General features: G+C 46.0%; 1 protein-coding gene across 5 annotated transcripts in view; it reads left to right on the forward strand.

Annotated features, from left to right (window-relative positions):
- The window catches only part of LOC106590653 (collagen alpha-1(XI) chain), a 209,906-nt gene that overhangs the window by 144,242 nt on the left and 46,308 nt on the right, over positions 1-19,356 (forward strand). For all 5 annotated transcript variants that reach the window (XM_045710693.1, XM_045710695.1, XM_045710694.1 and 2 more), the window contains 3 exons: positions 10,792-10,845; positions 15,986-16,201; positions 18,261-18,368. In XM_045710693.1, the coding sequence (XP_045566649.1) occupies positions 10,792-10,845; positions 15,986-16,201; positions 18,261-18,368 (378 nt within the window). The remainder of the gene's footprint in view (positions 1-10,791; positions 10,846-15,985; positions 16,202-18,260; positions 18,369-19,356) is intronic.

Genomic DNA, 19,356 nt, shown 5'->3' on the forward strand with positions numbered 1-19,356 from the left:
AGGAGGGTGAAAAGGTTGATTTAATTAACAAAGAAAAAAGTGTAGTAATGAGTTTGTGTTAAGACTATTTATCAACAGCAAATAATTTAACTGTGCGCCTTGGGGGTTGATACCGTTCTCTTTTATGTTTAACTTTGTAAAAAGAAGCTGTTATGGGACTGTTTTATTTACTATAACACTATTACTAATAAGATGTATTGTAAGGGAAATGAAAACATGCCATGTGTTGCAGTAGGCCTTTAGAATAATGCTAAACATATCCTTGACTCTATCCAACTTGATGAGCGGGGAACAAACGATGCCAGTCAGCCTTCACAGCCGTCCCATCAAAACTACAACTAAACCCAAAACGAATTTCACACATAACAATAGTTAGCCTATAGACAATATTAAATTAACAATAATCTGATGAGTGACGATATTAGGCCTAACAGTTGTCAAATTGTACATGAAGAGATGTAATTGACAGATGCAAGAAAAGGATCATCACTTTATCAAATCCTCCTTCAGAGGCACATGCAGGTAAAACATTGTGATTTCATATATAGTGCCAGAAAGAGAATATTGTGCAGTTTCTACATATTATACTTACCTTTGTCAAATAACTCTCAAAATTCAAGAGGTGTAGCTCTATTTCCAAATTTCACTTTTTCCAAGAATATCAGAGCTGTCCCTGCATTCAGCACATGGCCACTCCACTGTCCCTGCATTCAGCACATGATCCACTGTCCCTGCATTCAGCACATGGCCACTCCACTGTCCCTGCATTCAGCACATGGCCACTCCACTGTCCCTGCATTCAGCACATGACCCACTGTCCCTGCATTCAGCACATGACCGTTCCACTGTCCCTGCATTCAGCACATGACCCACTGTTCCTGCATTCAGCACATGACCGTTCCACTGTTCCTGCATTCAGCTCATGACCCACTGTCCCTGCATTCAGCACATGACCCACTGTTCCTGCATTCAGCACATGACCCACTGTCCCTGCATTCAGCACATGGCCACTCACACTGTCCCTGCATTCAGCACATGACCCACTGTCCCTGCATTCAGCACATGACCCACTGTCCCTGCATTCAGCACATGACCCACTGTCCCTGCATTCAGCACATGACCCACTGTCCCTGCATTCAGCACATGACCCACTGTCCCTGCATTCAGCACATGACCCACTGTCCCTGCATTCAGCACATGACCCACTGTCCCTGCATTCATTACATGGCCACTCCACTGTCCGTGCATTCAGTAACGTTCTCTAACAGGTACTGATAGGCTGAAGGAGACGCCCGGTAACGTTGTCTAGCAGGTACTGATAGGCTGAAGGAGACGCCCAGTAACGTTCTCTAGCAGGTACTGATAGGCTGAAGGAGACGCCCGGTAACGTTCTCTAACAGGTACTGATAGGCTGAAGGAGACGCCCGGTAACGTTCTCTAACAGGTACTGATAGGCTGAAGGAGACGCCCGGTAACGTTCTCTAACAGGTACTGATAGGCTGAAGGAGACGCCCAGTAACGTTCTCTAACAGGTACTGATAGGCTGAAGGAGACGCCCGGTAACGTTCTCTAACAGGTACTGATAGGCTGAAGGAGACGCCCGGTAACGTTCTCTAACAGGTACTGATAGGCTGAAGGAGACGCCCGGTAACGTTCTCTAGCAGGTACTGATAGGCTGAAGGAGACGCCCAGTAACGTTCTCTAACAGGTACTGATAGGCTGAAGGAGACGCCCGGTAACGTTCTCTAGCAGGTACTGATAGGCTGAAGGAGACGCCCGGTAACGTTCTCTAACAGGTACTGATAGGCTGAAGGAGACGCCCGGTAACGTTCTCTAACAGGTACTGATAGGCTGAAGGAGACGCCCGGTAACGTTCTCTAACAGGTACTGATAGGCTGAAGGAGACGCCCGGTAACGTTCTCTAACAGGTACTGATAGGCTGAAGGAGACGCCCGGTAACGTTCTCTAGCAGGTACTGATAGGCTGAAAGGCCAGGTGGGTCTGGTGTTGAAGAGAAAGAGAATAATTGTGTACTATAGCTCTGGATCAAACTCCTGATTCAACCCAAAGACTTTGTTTTGTGTCCCAAATGGCAGCCTATTCCCTGTAAGCCGTGGTCAAAAGAAGTGCCCTAGATTGGGAATAGGGTGCGATTTGGGAGAAAGCCAACCTCTGGGACCATTTTTTTTCCCACAAGCACATTTGGGGGAAATGTTCTTTGTTTTGTTGTATGCATTATTTACTATATTATCGAGCCACTGTTCCACACGAAGCCAAGGTCAATCTCAGCAGGCGATAGGCTTCCCATGGTTGGCATTTAGTCTCTCACTGCAACGCCCCAAGACTAATTACTGAATACTGCCATGTGTGTTGCTGAGCCTTAGGGAGCCAATCAGCAATCACACAAACACACTGGAGGTTACACACACACACACACACACACACACACACACACACACACACACACGTTTATTTCAGAACTTATGTTTTATTGTGCTTTTGATGAGAAAGTGCCCGAGGGGGAAAATGTTTACTTGTCCTGGTAGAATAGGAAAAAAACACAACCTTGCTCTCGACACACACCTACACACACCTACACACCCCTACACACACATCTATACCCACCTACACACACCTACACACCCCTACACAACCCTACACACACATCTATACCCACCTACACACACCTACACACACCTACACACATCTACACACACCTACACACATCTACACACACACCTACACACACATCTACACACACCTACACACACCTACACATACCTACACACACCTACACACACCGACACATTTACACACACTTCACACATCTACACACATCTACACATTTACACACACCTTCACACACCTACACATTTACACACACCTTCAGACACACATCTACACACACCTACACACACACCTACACACATCTACACACACCTACACACACCTACACACATCTACACACACCTACACACACCTACACACCTACACACACCTACACACATCTACACATTTACACACACCTTCACACACCTACACATTTACACACACCTTCACACACATACACACATCTACACACACACTTACACACACCTACATATACCTACACACACTTACACACACCTACACATTTACACACACCTTCACACACCTACACACATCTACACACACTTACACGTACCTACTCACACCTACTCACACCTACACACATCTACACACACCTACACACATCTACACACACATCTATACCCACCTACACACACCTACACACATCTATACCCACCTACACACATCTACACACACCTACACACATCTATACCCACCTACACACATCTACACACACCTACACACATCTATACCCACCTGCACACACCTACACACACATCTACACACACCTACACACATCTACACACACATCTATACCCACCTACACACATCTACACACACATCTATACCCACCTACACCCACCTACACACACCTACTCACACCTACACACATCTACACACACATCTATACCCACCTACACACACCTACTCACACCTACACACATCTACTCACACCTACACTGTGGTCCCGTGTGGCTCAGTTGGTAGAGCATGGTGTTTGCAACGCCAGAGTTGTGGGTTTGATTCCCATGGGAGAAAAATAAATAAATAAAATGTATGGAATGTATGCATTCACTACTGTAAGTCGCTCTGGATAAGAGCGTCTGCTAAATGACTAGAATGTAAAAATCTACGCATATCAACTACACACAAATTTTCTCCCATTCAGATCAATGACGCTCAGAAACGTATGTGACTGACTCTCCATGGTGACACTTTACAGTGTCTGACTGGGACAGGAGTTATACCACTCAGTACTGACTGACTGGGACAGGAGTTATACCACTCAGCACTGTCTGACTGGGACAGGAGTTATACCACTCAGTACTGACTGACTGGGACAGGAGTTATACCACTCAGTACTGTCTGACTGGGACAGGAGTTATACCACTCAGTACTGTCTGACTGGGACAGGAGTTATACCACTCAGTACTGACTGACTGTCTGACTGGGACAGGAGTTATACCACTCAGTACTGACTGACTGGGACAGGAGTTATACCACACAGTACTGTCTGACTGTCTGACTGGGACAGGAGTTATACCACTCAATACTGACTGACTGGGACAGGAGTTATACCACTCAGTACTGACTGACTGGGACAGGAGTTATACCACTCAGTACTGACTGACTGGGACAGGAGTTATACCACTCAATACTGACTGACTGGGACAGGAGTTATACCACTCAGTACTGACTGACTGGGACAGGAGTTATACCACTCAGTACTGACTGACTGTCTGACTGGGACAGGAGTTATACAACTCATTACTGACTGACTGTCTGACTGGGACAGGAGTTATACCACTCAGTACTGACTGACTGGGACAGGAGTTATACCACTCAATACTGACTGACTGGGACAGGAGTTATACCACTCAGTACTGTCTGACTGGGACAGGAGTTATACAACTCAGTACTGACTGACTGGGACAGGAGTTATACCACTCAATACTGACTGACTGGGACAGGAGTTATACCACTCAGTACTGACTGACTGGGACAGGAGTTATACCACTCAGTACTGACTGACTGGGACAGGAGTTATACCAATCAATACTGACTGACTGGGACAGGAGTTATACCACTCAATACTGACTGACTGGGACAGGAGTTATACCACTCAATACTGACTGACTGGGACAGGAGTTATACCACTCAATACTGACTGACTGGGACAGGAGTTATACCACTCAGTACTGACTGACTGTCTGACTGGGACAGGAGTTATACCACTCAGTACTGACTGACTGGGACAGGAGTTATACAACTCAATACTGACTGACTGGGACAGGAGTTATACCACTCAATACTGACTGACTGGGACAGGAGTTATACCACTCAGTACTGACTGAGTGGGACAGGAGTTATACCACTCAGTACTGACTGACTGGGACAGGAGTTATACCACTCAATACTGATTGACTGGGACAGGAGTTATACCACTCAATACTGACTGACTGGGACAGGAGTTATACCACTCAGTACTGACTGACTGTCTGACTGGGACAGGAGTTATACCACTCAATACTGACTGACTGGGACAGGAGTTATACCACTCAGTACTGACTGACTGGGACAGGAGTTATACCACTCAGTACTGTCTGACTGGGACAGGAGTTATACCACTCAGTACTGTCTGACTGGGACAGGAGTTATACCACTCAGTACTGACTGACTGTCTGACTGGGACAGGAGTTATACCACTCAGTACTGACTGACTGGGACAGGAGTTATACCACTCAGTACTGTCTGACTGTCTGACTGGGACAGGAGTTATACCACTCAATACTGACTGACTGGGACAGGAGTTATACCACTCAGTACTGTCTGACTGGGACAGGAGTTATACCACTCAGTACTGACTGACTGGGACAGGAGTTATACCACTCAGTACTGACTGACTGGGACAGGAGTTATACCACTCAGTACTGACTGACTGGGACAGGAGTTATACCACTCAGTACTGACTGACTGGGACAGGAGTTATACCAATCAATACTGACTGACTGGGACAGGAGTTATACCACTCAATACTGACTGACTGGGACAGGAGTTATACCACTCAATACTGACTGACTGGGACAGGAGTTATACCACTCAGTACTGACTGACTGTCTGACTGGGACAGGAGTTATACCACTCAGTACTGACTGACTGGGACAGGAGTTATACAACTCAATACTGACTGACTGGGACAGGAGTTATACCACTCAGTACTGACTGACTGGGACAGGAGTTATACCACTCAGTACTGACTGACTGGGACAGGAGTTATACCACTCAGTACTGTCTGACTGGGACAGGAGTTATACCACTCAGTACTGACTGACTGGGACAGAAGTTATACCACTCAGTACTGACTGACTGGGACAGGAGTTATACCACTCAGTACTGACTGACTGGGACAGGAGTTATACCACTCAGTACTGACTGACTGGGACAGGAGTTATACCACTCAGTACTGACTGACTGGGACAGGAGTTATACCACTCAGTACTGACTGACTGTCTGACTGGGACAGGAGTTATACCACTCAGTACTGTCTGACTGGGACAGGAGTTATACAACTCATTACTGACTGACTGTCTGACTGGGACAGGAGTTATACCACTCAGTACTGACTGACTGGGACAGGAGTTATACCACTCAATACTGACTGACTGGGACAGGAGTTATACCACTCAGTACTGTCTGACTGGGACAGGAGTTATACAACTCAGTACTGACTGACTGGGACAGGAGTTATACCACTCAATACTGACTGACTGGGACAGGAGTTATACCACTCAGTACTGACTGACTGGGACAGGAGTTATACCACTCAGTACTGACTGACTGGGACAGGAGTTATACCACTCAGTACTGACTGACTGGGACAGGAGTTATACCACTCAATACTGACTGACTGGGACAGGAGTTATACCACTCAGTACTGACTGACTGGGACAGGAGTTATACCACTCAGTACTGACTGACTGGGACAGGAGTTATACCAATCAATACTGACTGACTGGGACAGGAGTTATACCACTCAATACTGACTGACTGGGACAGGAGTTATACCACTCAATACTGACTGACTGGGACAGGAGTTATACCACTCAGTACTGACTGACTGGGACAGGAGTTATACCACTCAGTACTGAATCTGACTGGGACAGGAGTTATACCACTCAGTACTGACTGACTGTTTGACTGGGACAGGAGTTATACCACTCAGTACTGACTGTCTGGGACAGGAGTTATACCACTCAATACTGACTGACTGGGACAGGAGTTATACCACTCAGTACTGACTGACTGGGACAGGAGTTATACCACTCAGTACTGACTGACTGTCTGGGACAGGAGTTATACCACTCAATACTGACTGACTGTCTGACTGGGACAGGAGTTATACCACTCAATACTGACTGTAGGGGACAGGAGTTATACCACTCAATACTGACTGACTGGGACAGGAGTTATACCACTCAGTACTGACTGACTGGGACAGGAGTTATACCACTCAATATTGACTGACTGGGACAGGAGTTATACCACTCAGTACTGTCTGACTGGGACAGGAGTTATACCACTCAGTACTGACTGACTGTCTGACTGGGACAGGAGTTATACAACTCAGTACTGACTGACTGGGACAGGAGTTATACAACTCAATACTGACTGACTGTCTGTCTGGGACAGGAGTTATACCACTCAGTACTGACTGAGCTGGGACAGGAGTTATACCACTCAATAGACTGACTGACTGGGACAGGAGTTATACCACTCAATATGACTGACTGACTGGGACAGGAGTTATACCACTCAATACGACTGACTGACTGGGACAGGAGTTATACCACTCAGTACTGACTGACTGTCTGTCTGGGACAGGAGTTATACCACTCAATACTGACTGACTGTCTGGGACAGGAGTTATACCACTCAATACTGACTGACTGACTGGGACAGGAGTTATACCACTCAGTACTGACTGACTGGGACAGGAGTTATACCACTCAGTACTGTCTGACTGGGACAGGAGTTATACAACTCAATACTGACTGACTGTCTGGGACAGGAGTTATACCACTCAATACTGACTGACTGACTGGGACAGGAGTTATACCACTCAGTACTGACTGACTGGGACAGGAGTTATACAACTCAATACTGACTGACTGTCTGTCTGGGACAGGAGTTATACCACTCAGTACTGACTGACTGTCTGGGACAGGAGTTATACCACTCAATACTGACTGACTGTCTGGGACAGGAGTTATACCACTCAATACTGACTGACTGTCTGACTGGGACAGGAGTTATACCACTCAATACTGACTGACTGGGACAGGAGTTATACCACTCAGTACTGACTGACTGGGACAGGAGTTATACCACTCAGTACTGACTGACTGTCTGGGACAGGAGTTATACCACTCAATACTGACTGACTGTCTGACTGGGACAGGAGTTATACCACTCAATACTGACTGTCGGGGACAGGAGTTATACCACTCAATACTGACTGACTGGGACAGGAGTTATACCACTCAGTACTGACTGACTGGGACAGGAGTTATACCACTCAATACTGACTGACTGGGACAGGAGTTATACCACTCAGTACTGTCTGACTGGGACAGGAGTTATACCACTCAGTACTGACTGACTGTCTGACTGGGACAGGAGTTATACCACTCAGTACTGACTGACTTGGACAGGAGTTATACCACTCAATACTGACTGACTGTCTGGGACAGGAGTTATACCACTCAATACTGACTGACTGTCTGGGACAGGAGTTATACCACTCAGTACTGACTGACTGGGACAGGAGTTATACCACTCAGTACTGTCTGACTGGGACAGGAGTTATACAACTCAATACTGACTGACTGTCTGGGACAGGAGTTATACCACTCAATACTGACTGACTGACTGGGACAGGAGTTATACCACTCAGTACTGACTGACTGGGACAGGAGTTATACAACTCAATACTGACTGACTGTCTGTCTGGGACAGGAGTTATACCACTCAGTACTGACTGACTGTCTGGGACAGGAGTTATACCACTCAATACTGACTGACTGTCTGACTGGGACAGGAGTTATACCACTCAGTACTGACTGACTGGGACAGGAGTTATACCACTCAATACTGACTGACTGTCTGGGACAGGAGTTATACCACTCAATACTGACTGACTGTCTGGGACAGGAGTTATACCACTCAATACTGACTGACTGTCTGTCTGGGACAGGAGTTATACCACTCAGTACTGACTGACTGTCTGGGACAGGAGTTATACCACTCAATACTGACTGACTGTCTGACTGGGACAGGAGTTATACCACTCAGTACTGACTGACTGGGACATGAGTTATACCACTCAGCACTGTCTGACTGGGACAGGAGTTATACCACTCAATACTGACTGACTGTCTGGGACTGGAGTTATACCACTCAATACTGACTGACTGACTGGGACAGGAGTTATACCACTCAGTACTGACTGACTGTCTGGGACAGGAGTTATACCACTCAGTACTGACTGACTGGGACAGGAGTTATACCACTCAGTACTGTCTGACTGGGACAGGAGTTATACCACTCAATACTGACTGACTGTCTGTGACAGGAGTTATACCACTCAATACTGACTGACTGACTGGGACAGGAGTTATACCACTCAGTACTGACTGACTGTCTGTCTGGGACAGGAGTTATACCACTCAGTACTGACTGACTGTCTGACTGGGACAGGAGTTATACCACTCAGTACTGACTGACTGGGACAGGAGTTATACCACTCAGTACTGACTGACTGGGACAGGAGTTATACCACTCAATACTGACTATCTGACTGGGACAGGAGTTATACCACTCAGTACTGACTGACTGGGACAGGAGTTATACCACTCAGTACTGACTGACTGTCTGACTGGGACAGGAGTTATACCACTCAGTACTGACTGTCTGTCTGGGACAGGAGTTATACCACTCAATACTGACTGTCTGACTGGGACAGGAGTTATACCACTCAGTACTGTCTGACTGGGACAGGAGTTATACCACTCAGTACTGACTGTCTGACTGGGACAGGAGTTATACCACTCAATACTGACTACTGACTGACTGGGACAGGAGTTATACCACTCAGTCTACTGTCTGACTGGGACAGGAGTTATACCACTCAGTACTGACTGTCTGACTGGGACAGGAGTTATACCACTCAGTGTGACTGTCTGACTGGGACAGGAGTTATACCACTCAGTACTGACTGACTGGGACAGGAGTTATACCACTCAGTACTGACTGACTGGGACAGGAGTTATACCACTCAGTACTGACTGACTGGGACAGGAGTTATACCACTCAATACTGACTGACTGGGACAGGAGTTATACAACTCAGTACTGACTGACTGGGACAGGAGTTATACCACTCAATACTGACTGACTGGGACAGGAGTTATACCACTCAGTACTGACTGACTGGGACAGGAGTTATACCACTCAGTACTGACTGACTGGGACAGGAGTTATACCACTCAGTACTGACTGACTGTCTGACTGGGACAGGAGTTATACAACTCAGTACTGACTGACTGGGACAGGAGTTATACCACTCAATACTGACTGACTGGGACAGGAGTTATACCACTCAGTACTGACTGACTGGGACAGGACTTATACCACTTTGTACTGACTGACTGGGACAGGAGTTATACCACTCAGTACTGACTGACTGTCTGACTGGGACAGGAGTTATACAACTCAGTACTGACTGACTGGGACAGGAGTTATACCACTCAATACTGACTGACTGGGACAGGAGTTATACCACTCAGTACTGACTGACTGGGAGAGGAGTTATACCACTCAGTACTGCTGACTGCTGACTGGGACAGGAGTTATACCACTCAGTACTGACTGTGTCTGACTGGGACAGGAGTTATACAACTCAGTACTGACTGACTGGGACAGGAGTTATACCACTCAGTACTGTCTGACTGGGACAGGAGTTATACCACTCAGTACTGACTGACTGGCTGACTGGGACAGGAGTTATACCACTCAGTACTGACTGACTGTCTGGCTTGTAGGGACATCACTGTCTGTCAGGTTGTGTGTCTCTTTGGACATACTGTATCACTCTAATCATCCATCTCTCTTCTTCTCCTTCCAGGGTCCAGCTGGTTTGAAGGGAGGAGAAGGACCTCAGGGTCCATCTGGTCCCACGGTAAGTACACACCTGTCTGTCACCTTCCATCACCTACCTACCTGTCTGTTGTTAATGTGAAGTATCTACCTTTTACCTACCATCACCCACCTACCTGTCTGTTGTTAATGTGACCTACCTTTCACCTACCATCACCTACCTACCTGTCTGTTGTTAATGTGAAGTATCTACCTTTTACCTACCATTCTGTTGTTCATGTGATCTACCTTTCCACCTACCATCACCTACCTACCTGTCTGTTGTTAATGTGACCTACCTTTTACCTACCATCACCTACCTACCTGTCTGTTGTTAATGTGAAGTATCTACCTTTTACCTACCAACACCCACCTACCTGTCTGTTGTTAATATGACCTACCTTTCACCTACCATGACCTACCTACCTGTCTGTTGTTAATGTGAAGTATCTACCTTTTACCTACCAACACCTACCTACCTGTCTGTTGTTAATGTGACCTACCTTTCACCTACCATCACCTACCTACCTGTCTGTTGTTAATGTGAAGTATCTACCTTTCACCTACCATCACCTACCTACCTGTCTGTTGTTAATGTGAAGTATCTACCTGTCTGTTGTTAATGTGAAGTATCTACCTGTCTGTTGTTAATGTGAATTACCTACCTGTCACCTACATCACCTACCTACCTGTCTGTTGTTAATGTGAAGTATCTACCTTTTACCTACCAACACCTACCTACCTGTCTGTTGTTAATGTGATCTACCTTTTACCTACCAACACCTACCTACCTGTCTGTTGTTAATGTGACCTACCTTTCACCTACCATCACCTACCTACCTGTCTGTTGTTAATGTGAAGTATCTACCTGTCTGTTGATAATGTGAAGTATCTACCTTTTACCTACCAACACCTACCTACCTGTCTGTTGTTAATGTGAAGTATCTACCTTTTACCTACCATCACCTACCTACCTGTCTGTTGTTAATGTGAAGGATCTACCTGTCTGTTGTTAATGTGAAGTATCTACCTGTCTGTTGTTAATGTGAAGTATCTACCTTTTACCTACCATCACCTACCTACCTGTCTGTTGTTCATGTGAAGTATCTACCTTTTACCTACCATCACCTACCTACCTGTCTGTTGTTCATGTGAAGTGTCTACCTTTCACCTACCATCACCTACCTACCTGTCTGTGGTTAATGCGACCTACCTTTCACCTACCATCATCTACCTACCTGTCTGTTGTTAATGTGAAGTATCTACCTTTCACCTACCAACACCTACCTACCTGTCTGTTGTTAATGTGAAGTATCTACCTGTCTGTTGTTAATGTGAAGTATCTACCTGTCTGTTGTTAATGTGAAGTATCTACCTTTCACCTACCATCATCTACCTACCTGTCTGTTGTTAATGTGAAGTATCTACCTGTCTGTTGTTAATGTGAAGTATCTACCTTTTACCTACCATCACCTACCTACCTGTCTGTTGTTAATGTGATCTACCTTTCATCTACCTGTCTGTTGTTCATGTGATCTACCTTTCCACCTACCATCACCTACCTACCTGTCTGTTGTTAATGTGATCTACCTTTTACCTACCATCACCTACCTACCTGTCTGTTGTTAATGTGAAGTATCTACCTTTTACCTACCATCACCTACCTACCTGTCTGTTGTTCATGTGAAGTGTCTACCTTTCACCTACCATCACCTACCTACCTGTCTGTTGTTAATGTGAAGTATCTACCTTTTACCTACCATCACCTACCAACCTGTCTGTTGTTAATGTGAAGTATCTACCTGTCTGTTGTTAATGTGAAGTATCTACCTTTTACCTACCAACACCTACCTACCTGTCTTTTGTTAATGTGAAGTACCTACCTGTCACCTACCATCACCTACCTACCTGTCTGTTGTTAATGTGAAGTATCTACCTTTCACCTACCATCACCTACCTACCTGTCTGTTGTTAATGTGAAGTATCTACCTGTCTGTTGTTAATGTGAAGTATCTACCTTTCACCTACCATCACCTACCTACCTGTCTGTTGTTTATGTGAAGTATCTACCTGTCTGTTGTTAATGTGAAGTATCTACCTTTCACCTACCATCACCTACCTACCTGTCTGTTGTTTATGTGAAGTATCTACCTGTCTGTTGTTCATGTGAAGGGGATGTTTCGTCAGGTTTCAGAGGGTCTTCAGATATCAGGGTTATTGAGGGGGATAGTTCCACACCACTGCCAATGACAGAAGTCCAACACAGTGCATCAACCTAGCTGTTCTTACTGTGTTGTTTTGATTCTTTTTTGGAGGTAGCCATTAGTCTAGGATCAATATTGTCTCACAGCAGGATGCAATGAAGATCCTTGTCCTAGTAGCCTAGCGGTTAAGAGCGTTGGGCCAGTAACTGAAAGGTCAATGGTTTGAAGGGGCGACAAGGTGAACTATCTATCGATGTGCCCTTGAGCAAGGCACTTAACCTGTTTCAGTTCCTGTAAGTCCTTCTGGATAGAAGTGTCTGCTAAATGGGAGTTCCCGAGTGGCGCAGCGGTGTAAAGTACTGCATCTCAGCGCTAGAGGTGTCACTACAGACCCTGGTTTGATTCCAGGCTGTATCACAACCGGCTGTGATTGGGAGTCCCATAGGGCGGCGCACAATTGGCCCAGCGTCGTCCGGGTTAGGGTTTGGCCGGGGTAGGCCGTCATTGTAAATCAGAATTTTTGTCTTTACTGTGTTGCCTAGTTTAAAAAAAAGGTTAAATAAAAAATAAATAAAAATAAAATGACTAAAATATAAAATATTCTGTAATAATGACTCCCACCACAAGAGGGCCGTTTTATCCCTTGATGAATAGACAGGCAGGATCCCACCTATTTTCAGTGATAACTTTGGGGTTTTCTAATTGCTTTTCATGACGTCTGAACATAGGTCCAGATTGGCTTTCACGTTGGAGTGTCTTCAAAGCTTCTTTCACGACAATCTGATTTTCAACTGATTTTCTTCTCTCTTTACAGCACTAGATTCATATTGTCCCAGTGTAATGTCTCTTTAGATGGCTCAAAGATTAGGCCAGAGATGTGAGGTTTCAGTGTGGACTGAATTAGACTGTGTGAGGAAAACATGATTGTCATACTGATATGAAATGAATTCAATGTAACATATTGCTATATACAGTAGCAATGATTCCAATGCATAGCCTGCTTCTGGGAAGTGAGTTTTTGTTTTAACATTGCGATGTCTTGGGGTCACAAGACAAGCTAGAAATACCTAATGTGAAGCGGTCATGCAGGAGATGATATTGAGATTGGGATTGTTTGCTACCGGCCCATCTGTGATGCGCTCTGCTCCCAGCCTGTGAGGTGAATGAGAGCATGTGTCCAGTCCATACTGACTCACCACGCTGTCTGAACATCCAGACACTCCCAAGTCTGGTGCACTTTATTTGTCATATGCACAGGAGTCACATGGTACACAGTACATTGAAATGCTTATTTTGCTTGTTTACTCTCGACAATCTCGATAGGTTTCCATCCATTTGGCGACAGATTTTCGTGTGAATATTCTAGAATCGGCATTAAAGAAAATATGTGATTTTTTCCACCAGTGATGTGTTTCCACCAAGCAGACTTGCTGCAGATAAAAAGCAGTGTGTGATGACATAGTGCATACAAAATGTACTTTTTCTGTCACAAGCGTCGAAAGGATTAGACCCAAGGCGCAGCGTGAATAGTGCTCATTCTTGAATCTTTAATGAGAAACACTTTACAAAATAACAAACGACCAACAGTTCCGTTAGGTACAACAACTAATAACTCTCTCCTATACGCCCGGGAAGTTAGGTCAGGGCTCCCCCCTGACCTAGCCAAACTACCCGTATGCCCCCCCCCAAGAAATGTTGGGCTGCCTCTCAGCTTCCTCTTGCCGTTCCAGCCGTTCCTCCCAGTATCGCCGTTCTACCTTCGCTGCCTCTCTCCTCCGGCGGGCGGCGATACTCTCCCGGCCTTGTCCACGGTCCTGCCCCATCTAGGATCTCCTCCCAGGTCCATGACTCCACGTACCTCCTCCCACGCTGCATGGTCTTCTTTTGGTCGGTGGTTCTGTCACAAGCGTCGAAAGGATTAGACCAGAACTAGAAGCACAAGCATTTCCCTATACTCGCATTAACATCTGCTAACCATGTGTATGTGACCAATAAAAATGTGATTTGATTTTACACAGACTATCTATACTTCTCCCTGAGGAAAGGAGACGAGAAAGACCAGTTATATAAGGGTATAGGGACACACCCTGAGTCCATAGTGTTGTTGGGACATAGCCCTATTCACTAGCACTAACTGAGCTCCAGGTGACACCGACAGCATCCCTCCCTGTCGGAACATTCGCTTTCTGTGCACCAGGCAGAGGCAGCATGTGAAGAGAAGAGCCCTGAAGATCTCAGCAGTCAGTCAGTTCCACACTCAGTAGTCAGATCACTCCTCAGGGCTAGATTAAGACTAGCTGCCAGCCTGCATGCTCCCCTCCGTCTCTCCCTCAATCTCTCTGACAATGTCCCCTGTCTGAGACCTGCTGCTCAGTTCTGCTCAGAGAGGAGAGGCTAGCTCAATGATAATGCTTCTAAAGAAAAGGGAGAATAGCTATGAGTGACTAAAAGCGAGACCCCCTCTCTTCTGAAATGACCTGTACTATATTGCTGTTTTCTACATTTGATACTGACTGGATCACACAGTGCTTCTGAAAAAGGTTGATCTTTTCCATCAGCGGTGGAGTTTTAATCATTCTAATGTTGGATTCTGATAGTCATTCTTGCTTTATGAAGTAGATGGTCTGATATAATAAAACATTTTTAACCTTTATTTAACTAGGCAAGTCAGTTAAGAACCAGTTCTTATTTACAATGACAGCCTAGGAACAGTGGGTTAACTGCCTTGTTCAGGGGCAGAACGAAAGATTTTTACCTTGTCAGCTCGGGGATTCAATCTTGCAACCTTTCGGTTACTAGTCCAACGTTCTAACCACTAGGCTACCTGCCGCCCCGGTATATTATATTATAATATTTCACCCCACATTATAAACTCAGAACTCTGAATGAGCATCTTCCCTCAATCTTTATCTTTAAAGTGTGTTCGACTCCTTTCTCTCCATCTCTCGCTCCCTCTCTTCCTCTTTCTCTCCATCGCAGGGCTCCCCTGGTGAGAGAGGTGGTGCTGGACCTGCTGGCCCAATCGGTCTGTCTGGTAGAACTGGCTCTCAGGGGCCGCCAGGGCCTGCTGGAGAGAAGGGAGGGCCTGGTGAGAAAGGTCCCCAGGGACCATCTGGTCGTGACGGAGTCCAAGGCCCAGTGGGTCTGCCTGGCCCTGCCGGACCTCAGGGTCCACCCGGAGAGGACGGTGACAAGGTTAGTACCCTCCCCCATCGCTCTCTCTCTCTTTTACTCTCTCTCTCTTTTACTCTCTCTCTCTGTCTGTCTCTCTCTCTGTCTCTCTCTCTCTGTCTCTCTCTCTGTCTCTCTCTGTCTCCTGCTCTGTCTCTCTCTGTCTCTCTCTGTCTGTCTGTCTGTCTGTCTGTCTGTCTGTCTGTCTGTCTCGCTCTCTCTGTCTGTCTCTGTCTCGCTCTGTCTGTTTGTCTCTCTGTCTCTGTCTCTCACGCTCTCTCTCTCGCTCTCTGTCTGTTTGTCTCTCTCTCTGTCTGTTTGTCTCTCTGTCTCTCTCTCTCTCACTGTCTCTCTCGCTCTCTCTCTCTGTCTGTCTGTCTCGCTCTCTCTCTGTCTGTCTGTCTGTCTCGCTCTCTGTCTCTCTCGCTCTCTGTCTCTCGCTCTCTCTGTTTGTCTCTCTCTCTGTCTCGCTCTCTCTCTCTCTGTCTGTCTCTCTCACTCTCTCTCTCTCTCTCTGTCTCTCTCTCTCTCTCTCTCTCTCTCTCTCTCTCTCTCTCTCTCTCTCTCTCTCTCTCTCTCTCTCTCGCTCTCTGTCAGTCTCTCTCTCTGTCTGTCTCTCTCTCTGTCAGTCTCTCTGTCCCTGTCTCTTTTATTTCTTTCTCTCTCTATCTCTGTCTGCATATCCATCATCTTAAACAAACTGTACTTAGAAGAGATATAAAGGGTAAAAACTGTGTCTGATTTATCTCCTGCTTTCTCCCAGAAGGTTACAATCCAGCCAGTCTATTAAGCTGCCAATCATAGTGTGTTGTAGTAAACCTTTAAATGGAATCATCCAGCTAAACACCATGCATCACTTGTACTTGTAATTGCACATACATTTTGCAGGTAATGAACTCATTTGCCAATACATTGACAAGTGTTTTTTTTATGTACAAGGTTGACATTTTGAAGTAGGTGTTATTGTAGATGTGTGTGTCCTGTGTTGTGTGTCTGTTGGTCCTATGTTATGTGTGTGTCCTGTGTTATGTGTGTGTGTCCTGTGTTATGTGTGTGTGTCCTGTGTGATGTGTGTGTGTCCTGTGTGATGTGATGTGTGTGTGTCCTGTGTGTTGTGATGTGTGTGTGTGTCCTGTGTGATGTGTGTGTGTCCTGTGAGTGTGTGTGTGTGTGTGTGTGTGGGATGTGTGTGTGTGTCCTGTGTGTGTCCTGTGTGATGTGTGGGTGTGTGTGTGTGATGTGTGTGTGTCCTGTGTGATGTGTGTGTGTATGTCCTGTGTGATGTGTGTGTGTGTGTGTGTGTGTGTGTGTGTGTGTGTGTGTGTGTGTGTGTGTGTGTGTGTGTGTGTGTGTGTGTGTGTGTGTGTGTGTGTGTGTGTGTGTGTGTGTGTGATGTGTGTTTGTGTGTGTGTGTCCTATGTGTTGTGTGTGTCCTGTGTGTATGTGTGTGTGTTTCCTGTGTGTGTGTGTCTGTGTCCTGTGTGTGTGTGTGTGATGTGTGTGTGTGTGTCCTGTGTGATGTGTGTGTGTGTGTGTGTGTCCTGTGTGATGTGTGTGTGTGTGTCCTGTGTGATGTGTGTGTGTGTGTGTGTGTGTGTGTCTGTGTGTGTGTGTGTCCTGTGGGTGTGTGTGTCCTGTGTGATGTGTGTGTCCTGTGTGATGTGTGTGTGTCCTTTGTGATGTGTGTGTCCTGTGTGTGTGTGTGTGTGTGTCCTGTGTGTGTGTGTGTGTGTCCTGTGTGTGTGTGTGTGTGTGTGTCCTGTGTTGTGATGTGTGTGTGTGTCATGTGTTGTGATGTGTGTGTGTGTGTGTCCTGTGTCATGTGTGTGTGTGTGTCCTGTGTGATGTGTGTGTGTGTCCTGTGTTGTGATGTGTGTGTGTGTCCTGTGTTGTGATGTGTGTGTGTGTCATGTGTTGTGATGTGTGTGTGTGTGTGTGTGTGTGTGTCCTGTGTGTGTGTGTCCTGTGTGTGTGTGTGTGTGTGTGTGTGTCCTGTGTGTGTGTGTCCTGTGTGTGTGTGTGTGTGTGTGTGTGTGTCCTGTGTTGTGATGTGTGAGTGTGATGTGTGTCCTTTGTGTCCCAGGGAGAGGTTGGAGAGCCAGGTCAGAAGGGAAGCAAAGCAGACAAGGGTGAACAGGGTCCTCCCGGCCCAGCTGGTCTCCATGGTCCCATCGGTGCTCCAGGACCTGCAGTGAGTATCTCTGTCTCTGTCCAGCCTTGGACCCACCTTAGCCCCATTGAAAGACACTCAGCTGTACCTCATTCAAATCAATTCCTTTTGTAGTACGTTCAGTTGTGCTGTTAGCTACATTCATCCAGTGTATTACTGTAGTGTGCTGTTAGCACCATTCATCCAGTGTATTACTGTAGTGCGCTGTTAGCTACATTCATCCAGTGTATTACTGTAGTGTGCTGTTAGCACCATTCATCCAGTGTATTACTGTAGTGTGCTGTTAGCAACATTCATCCAGTGTATTACTGTAGTGCGCTGTTAGCTACATTCATCCAGTGTATTACTGTAGTGTGCTGTTAGCACCATTCATCCAGTGTATTACTGTAGTGTGCTGTTAGCTACATTCATCCAGTGTATTACTGTAGTGTGCTGTTAGCACCATTCATCCAGTGTATTACTGTAGTGCGCTGTTAGCTACATTCATCCAGTGTATTACTGTAGTGTGCTGTTAGCACCATTCATCCAGTGTATTACTGTAGTGTGCTGTTAGCTCCATTCATCCAGTGTATTGCTGTAGTGCGCTGTTAGCTACATTCATCCAGTGTATTGCTGTAGTGTGCTGTTAGCTCCATTCATCCAGTGTATTACTGTAGTGTGCTGTTAGCTACATTCATCCAGTGTATTACTGTAGTGTGCTGTTAGCACCATTCATCCAGTGTATTACTGTAGTGTGCTGTTAGCTACATTCATCCAGTGTATTACTGTAGTGTGCTGTTAGCACCATTCATCCAGTGTATTACTGTAGTGTGCTGTTAGCACCATTCATCCAGTGTATTACTGTAGTGTGCTGTTAGCTACATTCATCCAGTGTATTACTGTAGTGTGCTGTTAGCTACATTCATCCAGTGTATTACTATAGTGTGCTGTTAGCTACATTCATCCAGTGTATTGATGTAGTGTGCTGTTAGCACCATTCATCCAGTGTATTACTGTAGTGTGCTGTTAG

This window comes from Salmo salar, chromosome ssa29 (genome assembly GCF_905237065.1).
Source record: "Salmo salar chromosome ssa29, Ssal_v3.1, whole genome shotgun sequence".
Lineage (NCBI taxonomy): Eukaryota > Metazoa > Chordata > Actinopteri > Salmoniformes > Salmonidae > Salmo > Salmo salar.